Source organism: Tachypleus tridentatus, chromosome 12 (assembly GCF_004210375.1).
Source record: "Tachypleus tridentatus isolate NWPU-2018 chromosome 12, ASM421037v1, whole genome shotgun sequence".
Lineage (NCBI taxonomy): Eukaryota > Metazoa > Arthropoda > Merostomata > Xiphosura > Limulidae > Tachypleus > Tachypleus tridentatus.
In genome coordinates this window covers 26,415,179-26,429,827 of record NC_134836.1, presented here as the reverse complement: position 1 = coordinate 26,429,827, position 14,649 = coordinate 26,415,179, and the positions used below count along the sequence as shown (strand labels likewise).

The following is a 14,649-nucleotide window of genomic DNA, read 5'->3' as shown; positions in this document are numbered from 1 at the left end:
GATTTTATACAAGTTCATAAATGTTTAGGCAATACATGAAACATTACATTAAATTTTTTCTAAATAAGCATTTTATAACTAATTCTAATCACAGATATTCATTTTATTCTCTACCTATAAAACCATTTCTTTTGTATATTCATTATTTTTCTATATCACCTTTCATACACAATATAAAGGTCACTTCAGGCAGCAATAAACCAGATAATATACTTGTAAGCAGTTGCCAAAAAGATTTGATGCATATTGTCTGTCAACAGTTTTCAAAAGGTATGGCAAAGCCATACAATAAATCATACAGTAGATACATACACCTATTAGTTGCTAAAACAATTATAAAACTTCAGAATGCATATACTATTGATTCAAAACTTTGTATCATAAAGGTTTATGCCTTCCTTTATCTAGCATCAGCCACTTTCTGTTCTCAATTATGTTTATGCTTATCTGTAGCTATATTTGGTTCATATTTTCATGACCATTCACAAACTACATTTTAGTTCCAAGCATAACTCATAAAATTTCTAAGATGGTTGGCTAAACCTGTTTAAATTCTTATTAAAGGATAAAACGTAATTTAATTTAGCTTCAGTATATGAATACAGATTTGAAACATACTTATTTTTACCTCATTACAGCAGTATATAGTTTTTCTATTCTATCATCCAAATCAAACTAAATTTTCTTTACCTTTTTGTCTTAGACCTTGTCCAAAGTTTTTCATAACAAGAACCATGTAAACAAAAACAGCTATTCTTACCACCAATGCAAAACTTCCACACAGATAAATACAATTTTTTAGGTTTGTATCCAATTCTTGAATGGTGTGTGCCTATATCAAAGTACAAGTTAAAAAAAAGAAAAGGAGTCAGTGAAATTCAGAAAAAAAACACACAATATAATCACAAGCCTTAGGTACACTTTTTTTTTTCATTCACAACAAAGCATAATGTATTATTTCACAAAAGATAAGATTTTTTAAATTACTGTCAAATTTTATAAAGATTTGAAACCGTTAGTTACAGCTTATGTTTTAATGGACACTCCTAGAGAAGTAAAATATTGAGTGTATAATAAGTAAAAAAAAAACAATCTGGTGTTATAAAGCCATTTATTTCAAGTATCAAAATATCTCTTCTACATCAATATAAATTACAGAAATTAAACACAATACAGGAAGCATTAACAAAAAATATTCCTGCAGTCATGGAGCATTGTAAACTTCATAACTACTTGTAAACATTAATCTTATTCCTGATGTTACTTCTTTAAAAAAAAGGTTATATTAACAATAATAAAACTAAGTTAGAAATGAGTCTCTGCATCTCTGTTTTTTTTTTATAGTACAGCCACTTCGAGCTATCCGTCGAGTCCACCAAGGGAAACTGAACTCCTGATTTTAGCATTGTAAATCCATAGACTTACTGCTGTACTAGCAGTGGACACCTGAATCTCTATCTTGAGATTATTTAAGATATGTCCTCCTCATTATTTATCTTGTTCAATACAACGTTTCTATATCTTTTGTGTGTGTTATGTTATACTGAAAGCACCACTTTTTAACTATGAGAATGTGCATGAATTACCAAAATATTTTAATAACTTTACAAATAAAATGATAACTAACACACAACATAAAACAGTACACAATTAAAAACATTTTAATTAAGATTAATAAAAAGTTGACTCTACATGTTTTGCCACTGCAATGTCATCTTCAGGAGCAAGTTTTTGTTCACTTATTTTAATGTTGTGCATTATTTATTATTTCAACATGACAAATGAGTACCAAAAAACAATACTCAAATTTACAAATTATGTTCAATCTACAAAAAGATGAATAAGTGTAACAAAGCTTTGTGGTTAGAAGGTAAAGCTTGTTAACTACTGTATTAACAGAATACACTCAACTATAAAATAGACAATTTTCTGATTGGAAACTTTCACTTCAACACATATCTTGTTCATTCTTATCTGTTACTAAATGAAAATAATAAATCAGTTTTGCAAAGAGTAAACACCATTTTAGTACTTCTTTGAAACCTTAAGAATAGCAAGAAATGATTTTATCTTAAGATCACAGCAGTTTCACCCTACTGAAGTTGAAATCTATATTACTCAGTACAGGTTGAGCAAGGGTGGACAAGACACATTGCACCTTCCTCATTATCATAACTCCTTATAACTACAGTCTATATCATTCAAACCCCCTGTGTTTTGATTGCAGTTTGTACTTACTTCTAACACCTGCAACTCCTGTTGACAAGACACCCAGTTGAAATAAAAATATATCTCAGAAAAACTGGTATAGGTATTAATACTTTCATTGATGAGCAGAGAACAATGTGTCGACCTTCCTAGGTCATCTTCAGGTTAACAAAGGGAGAGTTTGCAACTGACTGTTGCCAAGCACGTCTTATGGACAAGAGTATAAATGGGTATGGGATTGTAGGGGGCATTGCAGTTGGATGTAAGGTTATTAATTAGTATAGGTATAAAAGGTGTTCCTTTATATTGGTTTAATTTTGGTTTGAGTTGTTTTTAAGTAGGGCTTCTTTGATTTTGTGTTTGTTTATATTTGTTTCCCTACTTAGTATCTGGGAGTTTTCTATGGTTATGTTGTGTTTATTTGATTTGCAGTGTTCAAAAACGTGTATAGGTGTTTTTCGTGTTCTTTGAATCAAGTTTCCATTTTTCTGTTTGTTTCTCCAATACAGAAGTCGTGGCTATTGTTGCATTGTACTTCATAAATTATGTTGATGTTGTGTTTGTCAGAGTAGTTTTTATATAGTATGGACTTTAGTTTTGTACCTGGTTTTTGAATAAATTTGGTATTTGCTGGATTGTCATGTTTTGTTGTAAGTTTTTCCAAATGTGATGTTCTTCTCTTCTCACTATGTTATAGACAACTGTTTTTAAAAGTAGTGGTTTTACATTTCCTTGTTATATGGAATTCTCTCCAAGGAAAGAGTTATATTCCCAGCCACAAATATACCCACCATGATATGACACTGTTCAATGATTGGTAGTTTATAGTACACAAAATATATATGTGCTAGACATTACAACTGCAGCACTGTGGGTTTTGGCTGCAGTGCAAGATTTTCTTATAAAGTGAGACAAATCCACCTTATCGATACAATTTGTGATCTCTGTGGCATATAAACATAGAATTAGTATATTATTAAAAAATCTTCAGTAATAATAAGTCTAAAGGAGTTTTAAGTTTTATAACTTACTTTTATCATTTCATATAAAACATATGCAGGTTCAAAAAAGCTTGTTCCCAGGAAGATCCAGACCATCACCTTTTGTTCAAAACGCATCTAGTAATGAAAAAGGTCAAACATTTAATATAATGAAATAAAAACATATATTTATAATAACCATCTCTAAAATTGTTGATACCATGTATAGAATGTAAATGTCAACAGATTGACATCTCTGCCATTTTCTCCTCAAAACGTTTTCAATTGTGTGTGTGTGTGTGGAGTATAAGAATTAATGTGCAAGTGCAAATTAATACTTTTTGAAATTAACAAAATGATCTAAACAGTTAGCTTGTATATTAGCAAGGTTTAAATTATTATAAGAAGAAAGTATTTCTTAAGTCTTTTGGAGGTTCCCTCTCAGCATGTTATTTAAAGAAAGACAGACATGAGAAAAATTCTTTAGACAATACAATATATTAAGCTTTACGTACATATGAAAAGAGAATAAATGCTTCTAGTACTAATATATATGGCCTGACATGGCCAGGTGGTTAAGGCACTTGACTCAATCTGAAGGTTGCAGATTTGAATCCCCATAACTCCAAATATGCTCACCCTTTCAGCCATGGGGGCATTATAATGTTATGGTCAATCCAACTATTTGTTGGTAAAAGAGTAACCCAAGAGTTGGTGGTTGGTGGTGATGACTAGCTGCCTTCCCACTAGTCTTATGCAAAATTAAGGATGGATGACACAGATAGTCCTCGTGTAGCTTTGTGTGAAATTCATGCCAAACCAAAACTAATATATACTTGAGAAATATGGAAACAGCTTTGGTCCAGGCTCTCCTCTCTCCAATAATCTCATCTAGGTTCTTCCAATAATAGTGCCCAATTCAACTGAATATAAGTACCATCTGTTCTTGGGATTTTTTAAATGAAGAGAGAAATTTACCAATCCAAAATTCCTGCCTTTTCTGATTTACATACCATGTTATATATTAAACATTATAATATTAAGTATAAATAATATTAAGATACTTGACATACATTAAATATTTGTGAAACAATTACCAAGTCTTTAATATGTCTATTTTTTTAAGAGTAACTGTCAATCAGGAAAACTAAAAATGCAAAATTATGTGTTTTGTTTGTTTATTTATTAAGTACAAACCTATACAATGAGCTAGCTGTGCTCTGCATGCTACAAGTATTGAAACTCAATTTTTTAGCACTATAAGCCCTCATATTTACAACTGAACCACAGAGGATAAAAAATGTGAAAACATACATCTGTACACAGCCAGGCCTAATGATGCCCCTTTAACACGAGTTGTATCTATCGTAATAACAAACATAAAAGTACGAAACCCCAAATAATTTTAGTAAAAATAATGAATTACCTATTCCAGATTTTAATAATAATCAATAAATTGTATACTTATTTATATCAAACTCTATTCATTGTTATTAATTACTAATTTTAGACTTTTCTTGTTTACTCATATTTCAAAAAAATACCTATAATGTAATGAAAGCTTTGTTTACCAGTTCAAAATGTCTGAATTTAGATTGTAGAAAATACTCAGTTTGAATGTTTTTAAATATTCATAATATAAAAATTATTATTTTGGAAGTTGGTACATTTTTTCAAGTTATTTTTTATAATGTTTTATAAGAAATTACTAGTTTCCCATTTTCACCAATTTTGAACTATTGAATACAGGGAAAGCAAATGACTGATAACACAACTTATTTTATTTGCTCATATGTACCATTATTTGAGGGAAACTCTATTACTTGATCACTTGGTTGTTGGTTAGCTGACCTGCAAATACCACTATCTCCCTGCTCTAATACCAGCTTACATTCTTCACATAGGTATAGAACTAACTCTGTTTCTTTCTTTCTACAATTGTGTTCTTTCTGATTGTTATTAAATACAATGAAAACAATATTGTAATATCAAGATACTCTGAAAGCAATAAAAAGAAAGAACTTTGAGTATAATTTGCTCTTAATCCACCGATATTTATAATATTTAAAAAATAGATTAATTTTTTAAGTTATCAACTGAAATTAGTGCCTTTTGAGGCTAGATTATATTTGAAACAATATCTATAAATAGAATAAAATCCTTTATCCTTACTGATAAAAATCCCAGGATGATCCATAGAATAGAGAAGAAAACTCCTACTCCTAACACAACTTTCTCGAAAGTGTCAGTGATGGTGGCTCCATTCTTTAATACTAATATTAACATACTACCCTAAAATATCAAATAAAGTTACTAACTGCAGTGCACACAATGTGAAAGATTGACCAAATATTTCTCAATAAATAAAGTGTATGCATTACTTATGGAAACAGGAAAAAACAGTTAATATTCTGGTAAAACACTTAATTTATAAAACTCATTCTAGTTACTGTAAAGTCTTAGAAACAATACAAAAAGAAAGGATGAGCTATAAAGAAAACCAAATTACTGAGTAAATGAGAAAATTATTTCTTTTATAACACAAAAAATATCCATGAATAATGAATTACTGATGATTCAAAGGAAATAATTTGTAAAGATCAAATTACAATCCTAAAAATAGCTTGGAATTTATCAGCTATTATCAGGAAAACCATAAAATCTGTTTCAGTTATCGTAGCTATTTGTTACACATCAAGCATTTCAAATAGGAAAATGATATAATGGTAAAAATTCTTGGAATTAGTTTTATGTGCACTTTAAACCATGTTTACCTAAACAAATAAGACAAAAAAGTACAAGAATTAATAATTTCCATGAAAGTTATAATTTTTTTACTGAAAATATATTTCCAAGATGTTACTTACCTCCTCTTACATAAATAGCTATTCCTGTACAGTGCTATACAGAAAAGAAAAACTTCCTCATGCCACAAACCTTGAAGTTCCCACTTGTCTTATAATTGATTGATTAAAATGCATCTTGCATGCAACAACCCTCCACCAACAAGAATGTGTCACACCCTCCTGATGAAAGTGACTCCTTCTATTAAATTATACTGAACTATCAGTTTGAGTTTCGGTAGAAAATGGAAGCACTGGTTTTGAATGGGGAAGACGGGTAAGAAATGCGAGTAGAGGTAAATCCCTATTAGAAAATAAATTTCTGTATAGGAAAATGATAACTTTGATAAGGTACATATTTTCACATAAACAGCTAGATTCCTACATTGAAGAGATAGAGGGACAAGTGTGAGGGAAAGAAAGCAACCTTTAAATGCATCCAAAGGATACCCTAAAAAAGTAGATCCTCACAGTAGAAGATCATACGCAAGAAACAACCACTTCTGTACCAGACATACTCTTCACCCAGTGTGGAAGAGGTGTCATAGACACAGGTGGAAATTGGGAAAAGCATATCCAAAGGGGAGAGAACCATGACTGGATAGGGATCCAAACTACATTATGTTGAAATCTCAATACCATGGAATCATTATTATGGATGAGAATAGAAGGATGAGCTTCTATTTGTTGAGTGGGTAGAGTGCAACAGACTGCACATGGCAAGTCAACTTCATCCAAAGCCCAGACTGCTGGGTACTTACATCCACAGAGGGGAAGGAAAAAGGATCATATTACTGGCAAGTCAACCACAATCCAAAATCCAGATCACTGGGAACCAATATCCATGTGAGAGCTGGAAAGACAACCATACTATCTTCACTTCAAGTTCATCAGACTGGACAAAATACTGTACTCCCCAATCTATTAATGTGACACCTGATAATATTATAATAAATTGATTAATCACCCATGAACCATACATCTAGTAAAGTAAAGATTTCTCTACAGTGTAAACAACCTCATATAAAACCAACAGAAACAAACTGCCTGTAGTGCGTGAATATCCTCATTGAAATAAAATTATTGAGAGGCAACATTAGAGGAAGAACCACATGGATCATCAATTATCTTCATCATTACTGATGATACTGATGGAGGAACAAAAGTATAACTGAGTGAGAAAACAAGAGAAAACTGCAATACATATGTGAGAACTTGTGTTGATTGGTTCATCTCTAAAAAAACTCAGCCAATGGGCATTAACTTCCACATGGGGGTAGGATAAGGAATCCCAATTGGAAAGGTGAATTGTAATTTTAATAATTCACTGCAATGACATATATAGTAGATAACATCATGTCATCTACACCAGCAGAACAACACCCTACTCTCAATATGGTGGTTTTAATTATTTTGAATGAATATATTTATTGTATTATTATTATTGCATTCAGAAAGGTGCCTCCATGCTCCATCACCCCAGTGGCTTGGAAATGGAATGTAATAAGAAAAGGTAAGAAAAAGGAGGGAGAAAACATGGTGGAGAATCAGGAGGATCAACAACACCTAAAACATTTGAATGGGTAACCATAAAAGCACTATTTTGATAAGTAGACCACACCTGATTTATTTAGCCTAAAGCATGTCACGGATGGGCAGCTATCCTCTTCTGCTTTATCCACAAAGTTCATGGGTGAGTACAGTACAGGATGGACATATTAATGAAACAAATATATAATGAGGATAAACCTAAATGAAATATTGTGGAACACCCCATCTCAGTAGTGTGTTTGTGTAGTGGCTATGGGAATTATAATTATGTCATTACAGTTGTACTGTGCAGGTTTTATGACATTAAATATACCTGGTCATACACCACTTGTCATAGATAGGGATCCAGACAGCTTAAAAAAAAGAAGAAAAAAGATGACTCACCCAGTCACAGTCATTTTGATGTTTGAAGAATAGTTACAAAGGGAAGACCACAAGAGCAAATAAACCTTGTAAGATGTAAGAAAAAGAACAGTAAGGGTATGGAGGACTGAAAACTCCATCAACTGAAACCAAAAAGGAGAATAAAATGCCCAAATGAACAAGGCTGAGTATGAATAAGGAATGATTTCTCCAATTTGAGTAACCATTCCACCTAAGTTGTCTCTAGGAGCAGTCAATTTCTGTGATGTGACAACTCCAATTGAGCTAAGAGAAGCTAGTCATCCATGTAATGATGAAAATGCAATTGCTGGAAATGTGAATGTTGTGAAAAAAAAACAAAAACTATCTCATAATGTCATTCATTGAAGATAATGTCTCAACTGAAGAGATATTGGGATATGCAGATAATCATTTGCAATGCATATCTTGTTCATCCACAAACCCACAGAAAAGGTTCACCTAAAGGTGAGAAAAGACTGTATATGGTAAATCTGGGTAGAACCAAAAATTCACTGAGGCAGGACAAATCAATCATAGACTGCCAATCTCTGGTTTTTGTGGCACTACTAACAGCCTGGATTAAAAAACCTGGAGAAGGATGACTGACAGAGTTGATGGTTTGCTGGAAGAGAAGATCTTGTTCTGCCTTGAGCAGATGCTGACTGCAGGTAGGATTCCACCTCCACAAGAAATTACAAAGTGTCAGAAATATTACTTGAAACACATCTCTGCAGAAAAGGAGCCATACAGAAGTCCCTGAGATAAAGCAATAGTAAACAAACCTGGACCAATGTTGTGTCCCTTCCCAGGAGGTTGCAACAAGATGGAAACCACCTGTGTAGGACAAGAACCAAATAAGGCAAAAGTGCCAATATGGAAGTAATTATGGAAAGACAATCCTTCAAAACCCTCAGAATCTCTGTGTGGCTTTCCTTCAAAAGAGGTGGATGGAAGACAAGTATTGCAGAAAAGTAGATAGAATAAGACCAAGACATAAAAACTAAGTGTGGGGTAAATGAACAGACCAATCAGGACCCACCCCTTACATGAGCAAAACTGTTGAGATTCAAGAAGTGGATGGTAGGTCAAGGCAATGTGAGTTGAAACCTATGGATGGCAAGACAGGCTGGTGCCCTTAACCATCTGAGAAAAAATGATCAGCATGTATTCTAATATCCAGAGAAGAGAGGAAAACTAAATACTGAGAGGATGAGTTATCACATAAAAAGAAGGATGTTGATCATATAAAATCAAGGAAAGGGATAAATTAGAACCTACTTGAAAAATCATATCTAGAGAAGCCATATTAGGCCTAGCTGACTTCACAGGAAGGAGTAGGAAGATGCAACAAAATTAGGTGACAAAAGGCTGTCAAAATCTTCGTTGACCCAAAGAGGTTTGGTATGTTCAGTAGGAATGAGGGCAAAATCATATGAAGCAGGTTGACTCATATAATGACTGATTTCAAGGCAAATATTATCTAATATATATCTAAAGCTATGTCACTACTACCTGTAGTTTGTGTGATTATTAGTGGAAGGATTGACATCTAAAATGGTAACAAGAACTTCAGAATTCATTGCATAAATTGCAAATGAAACATGAGTTGTAAATAGAAAATGAATTTGAAAAACTGGGAAAGTAAATTATCTTAAAAGAGAACTATGACAATAAAATTGGTAACAAAATCCACTTTGGAAAAAAAACACAAAAAAAAATACAATGTTGAACAAATTTGAAGAACTCAAAAAAAAATCTTGACATAAATACTGCCAAAAGAGAAAGGACAGCTCAGTAGAATAAAAACAGAGAAAGTCATATGTGACAAGAGAGTGTATTACACTCTTATGGGGGCAGGTTGTTGCAAAAGATTATCATCAGAGATGCATTTGAATCAATCCATTGTAAGACAAGTGGGAGCATAATGATTGTGGCATGAGGAAAACAAGTTTGTAAAAAGAATGCATCACCAAATTGGAATAGCTCTTTACATGAGAGGGGATAATGTACCATATTGGAATTTGATCAAAGGTAACATATATAGTTCCTTAACTTTGAAAATGTGTCATACTTAAAACATTTAGTGCAATAGTAGACAACCTGTGATTAACATGGAGAGAACTACATAAACAGTGAAACATAAAAAGAGTAAATGAACAATTTATGGTATATTACACATTCATAGCTATAAAATTATTTAATTATCTCATTTTAATGCAGTAAAATCCATTTTGTGGCAATACAGGGGTATTGAGAATATCTGACTTACCTCCAGTTGTAAATCAAACTTTAAAAGAGTTGAACACAAAAATAAGTTTTGACACATGTTCTGAAGAGTAAGATCAGCACCCACTGTTCTGTATATAAGGTTTCCCGAAACATAATAATTCCTGAAAAGCCATATTCCTCCAACAATCAAACAAGGAGACAAAACAGCTGCCAAAATCAGTCGAACCTGCACATTAAATATTGTTTCTATATGATGCTTTTTAACAGAATATAATTTTTATGTTTTGTCTGATAACAATGATTTTGAAGAAATATATTTAGCATGCTAAAACACTGCAAATAACTTTATTAAACTTTTAAAGAAAACATTTACAGACACATTTGAAACAGATATAATATAATTCCACAATTTACCTCACCACAAACTTGCATTCAACACATAATTTATTCTCTTCAACCAATCTTACATTCCTCGAAAATTTAAAATTTTGCAAACTGTATATCATTTGTTCAATACAAGTGAAGATAATGCAACAGAATCATTTACACTCTATAAATATTATAAACCTTTATCACTTTTTGAACATAAATGTCCTCAGTTGTCAAAAAAAAAAAAAAAAAGAAAGCAATAAAATTATAAAGTTATTTCTGGTTCATAAATGTGTTGTATATTTGTGATTGTTTGGTTGGTTTGGTGTTTTATGACACAGAGTAACCAGGTTATCTGTGCCAAACATCCAGTAAAAAGCGAAAACTAAATTTAGTAAAATTCATAAAAGGAAAATATGGTAAAACAAAACAAAGTTTAAAAAAATAACATAAATAGCATTAAAACCAATTTTTACATCAAGTCTACAGTGGTAAGAAAAAACTACAGTAATACAAGTTGTAAAAGACTTTCTGCAGCATAATTGTAATTACCATAACTTGCCAGGAAGACTAACACGTACATTCAAAACCACCATCAACCACCTCAAGTTTGCCTTTCCAGTCCTGGTTCCAAGTTATTTGACATAATGGTCATTTTCATAAAGTAAAGTAATAAACGTTTTAAAAGACTTACAGCAAAATTTTAATTATAACTCGCTGGGATAACTAACGGGTAGTTCAAACAGTAGTGTTAGTCACCAGAAGTTGGCCATCCCAGTCGTGGTTTCGAGTTATTTGCCGTTATGGCCATTTCCTAATTTCAAATCAAACTAGATGGACTTCGATTCTCTAAATGGAATCACATTGAAAAAGGTCTAATGCATAAATTAAAAACACTTAACAGCTTTAAAAAGATTAATGGCCTTTAAAAAACTAAAAATATTTCCAAGGTGGACAGTGTCACCACCGCCAATAGCATTGTCTAACGTTATGGATAAACCTTGGGACAGAACATGTTTAAAATGGTGCTGTTGTTGAGAGTCATAACAACAGCAAGACAGTAAAATGTGGCTTATTGCAACACGAATGTTACACAGACAACACGTTGGTGCATCAGTCCCAAATAAAAGAAAATGATGAGTTAAAAAAGCTGTGATCAATGCGTAGTCTAGTTAGAACAAATTCCTCTTTACGATCTTTATGGAAGCAAGACAGCCAAAGTCCAATACAGGGTTTTACTTGAAAAAGCTTGTTTTCGTGTTGCTCACTCCAAGTCGACTGCCAACTGGCCCGGAGCTGAGCCTCGAATACAGGACTATAGTTCATGTATGGAACAGGTACAGCAGTGATAGTGCCATGGCAGATAGATTTAGCTGTGGTGTCGGCAAACTCATTCCTGCGAATAATAACGTGCGCTGGTATCCAGAAAAACTGGATAAAAGTAGATGTTAAAGAGAAATGGACCAATCAATTTTGAATATCGGTGAGAACTAACGTCAGCTTACAGTCAAAGATAAGCCCCAAGAACTTTGTCTCAGGGACCACAGGCAGGACAACTTCACCAATACGAAGTTCAGGTTTGGGGATGAAAACCCCATTGGCAGCAAAAGTGCATGCAAACAGCTTTAGAGAGAGATAGAAGTTTAAGTCATTTGCTGTAGTCCACTTCAGTAAATGATCAAGGGCAGTCTGTAGCTGCCGCTCAACATACCTCATGTTCAACGACTGACATGAGATGTGAAAGTCGTTGACATAGAGCTTGTTTGCAACAGTAAGAGGTAGTTGTCCAGTGATGGCATTAATCTTTATATTGAAAAGTGTAGCTGTCCAGTGATGGCATTAATCTTTATATTGAAAAGTGTGACACTCAAACCACAGCCCTGAGGGACATCAAGTTCCTGTAGAAAAGAATGGGAAAGTGTCCAACCCACCCAAACTTCAAATCTCCTGTCCATTAAAAATTTTTTTAATAAAAATGGGCAAATTGCCACGTAACCCATGTATATGTAGGTCTCGCAAAATGCAATACCTTCATGTTGTATCATAATCCTTCTCAATGTCAAAAAACATTGATACAAGATATTTGAGAAAGGCTTCTCTGATTGATGTTTCAAGTCGAATCAGGTGGTCCACAGTGGAGCTTTGTCGTCAAAACCCACCCTGGGTGTGTGAGAGGAGATTGTTTGACTCAAGGAACCAGACAAGATGAGCATTAACCATCTTCTCCAAGATCTTACAGAGACAGCTCATCAAAGCAATTGGGCAGTAGTTTGAAGGAATCTTGGGATCCTTCCCATGCTTAGAGAAAGGTAGGACAAAAGCCTGGCACCAGGCATCAGGAAAAACATTCTCCTGCCAGATCCGCTTAAAAACAATCAGAAGAATATGAAGAGAAGCAGGAGGTAGATGGTACAGCATGTCATAATGTACATCATCTGGTCCAACAGATGTACTGCCAGACCGATGAAGGGCCAGTTTCAATTCCACTAGTATAAAGGGGCAATTATAGTCACAATCAGTTCGAAGGAAAAAAGGTGAATACTCTGCCCGAGTCTTGATGGCCAAGAAGGTGGAGGAACAATCAGGAGTGCTAGATACCTGGCAAAAGCTTTCACCTAGAGTATCAGCGATGCTTTGGATATCAGCTACTTCTTGGCCATCAGAGAATAAGATCGATAGGGGGACAGAATTGTAATGCCCACTGACCTTTCAAACCCTGTACCATATGACTTTGGAACTGCTAGTAGAAAATAAGCCAGTTGTAAACTTAATCCAAGATTCCTTCTGGCTTTGAGGTTTTACCCACCTAACGTGCACGAACCCACTGGAAAGCTATGTGGTTTGAAAGTGTGGGATATCTATGAAAAGTATCCAGGCCCGTTTTTGAGCCTTCCGTGCCACGTGGCAGGCAGGATTCCACCACGGACGTAGATATAGTGGAAAATGTGTCGAGGCTTTAGAAGTACATTGAGCAGCTGTTTGTATAATACAGTCAGTTGCTGCTGCCACACAGTGTGTCTACTGATGGCTGATGGCAGGATAAAGTTCTTCAAGAGCAGTGAAAGTGGACCAGTCTGCCTGATCCAGCTTCCATTGGGGCACGTGGGGGGGCATCTATCATGGTTAGTCTCTCTCAAAAGTATAGGAAATTGATCACTGCCTCATGGGTTACTGTCAACCCTCCATGAAAAATGGGAGAATAATGAAGGGGAGAAAATGAGAGATCAAGAGCAGTAAAGGACTGACTAGGTGCATGAAAATAAGTGGAAGAACCAGTACTGAAAAGAGAAAGGTGGTGATCAGAGAGCATAAGCTCTACAGAGTAACCCTTCCTATTAATAACAGCACTTCCCCAGAGAGGATGATGTCCATTAAAGTCCCCCAGGATTAGAAAGGGAGACAGCAACTGTTCAATGACAGGTGACAGGTAGAAAGAACAAACAGTGATGGTATGATCCAAGGAAACACAGATGGCTACAGCCTCCAAGGGTGTGTTGAGTGACAAAGACAGGGTGGGCACATGTTGGTCAACCAACAGTGCCACCCCTCCATGCACTCGTCCATCACACAGCCTGTCATTTCTGTACAGAGAAAACTGCCTAAATGTGACTGTATCGGCAGGTTTCAGAAATGTTTCCTGTAAGGAAAGACGTACAGGATGATAGGAAGCAATCAGTCATCCAGATTAGAACATAAACCTCGACAGTTTCATTGTATCAAGGTGACCATTTTTAATGACATGTAGGCAAATTGGCTAGAGAACCCTTCTGTTTACGACCATACTTTTTTTCCTTACTGTCCTTATTTGGCGGAGGTCTATTGACCTCCATGGATTCTGCCCTGGGTCAATTGGGCAGGTCTTTGTTGTTGGAAGGGGATTCCAGTGTCTGAGGACACAAACGAATGATTGTTTTGCATCTTGGGGTGGCAGAAAAAATGTATCTGAAGAAATGCCTGTACCTGAAACCAAAGGATGTGGATCTTGGGGTTTGTGGGAACGTATGGGAGGAACAGAGATGGGTGTAGAAGTTGATTCATCAACTTTTTTAACCATTAAGGTCAAAAGGCTTTTCATTTGTTTTGAG

At 34.4% G+C, this 14,649-nt stretch overlaps 1 protein-coding gene across 8 annotated transcripts in view; it reads right to left on the bottom strand.

Annotated features, from left to right (window-relative positions):
• Window positions 1–14,649, bottom strand: part of LOC143235368 (uncharacterized) — a 60,474-nt gene that overhangs the window by 20,025 nt on the left and 25,800 nt on the right. For all 8 annotated transcript variants that reach the window (XM_076473467.1, XM_076473468.1, XM_076473472.1 and 5 more), the window contains exons 5-8: window positions 10,236–10,421; window positions 5,361–5,480; window positions 3,240–3,326; window positions 691–832 (exon numbers count right to left, since the gene is read on the bottom strand). In XM_076473467.1, the coding sequence (XP_076329582.1) occupies window positions 691–832; window positions 3,240–3,326; window positions 5,361–5,480; window positions 10,236–10,421 (535 nt within the window). The remainder of the gene's footprint in view (window positions 1–690; window positions 833–3,239; window positions 3,327–5,360; window positions 5,481–10,235; window positions 10,422–14,649) is intronic.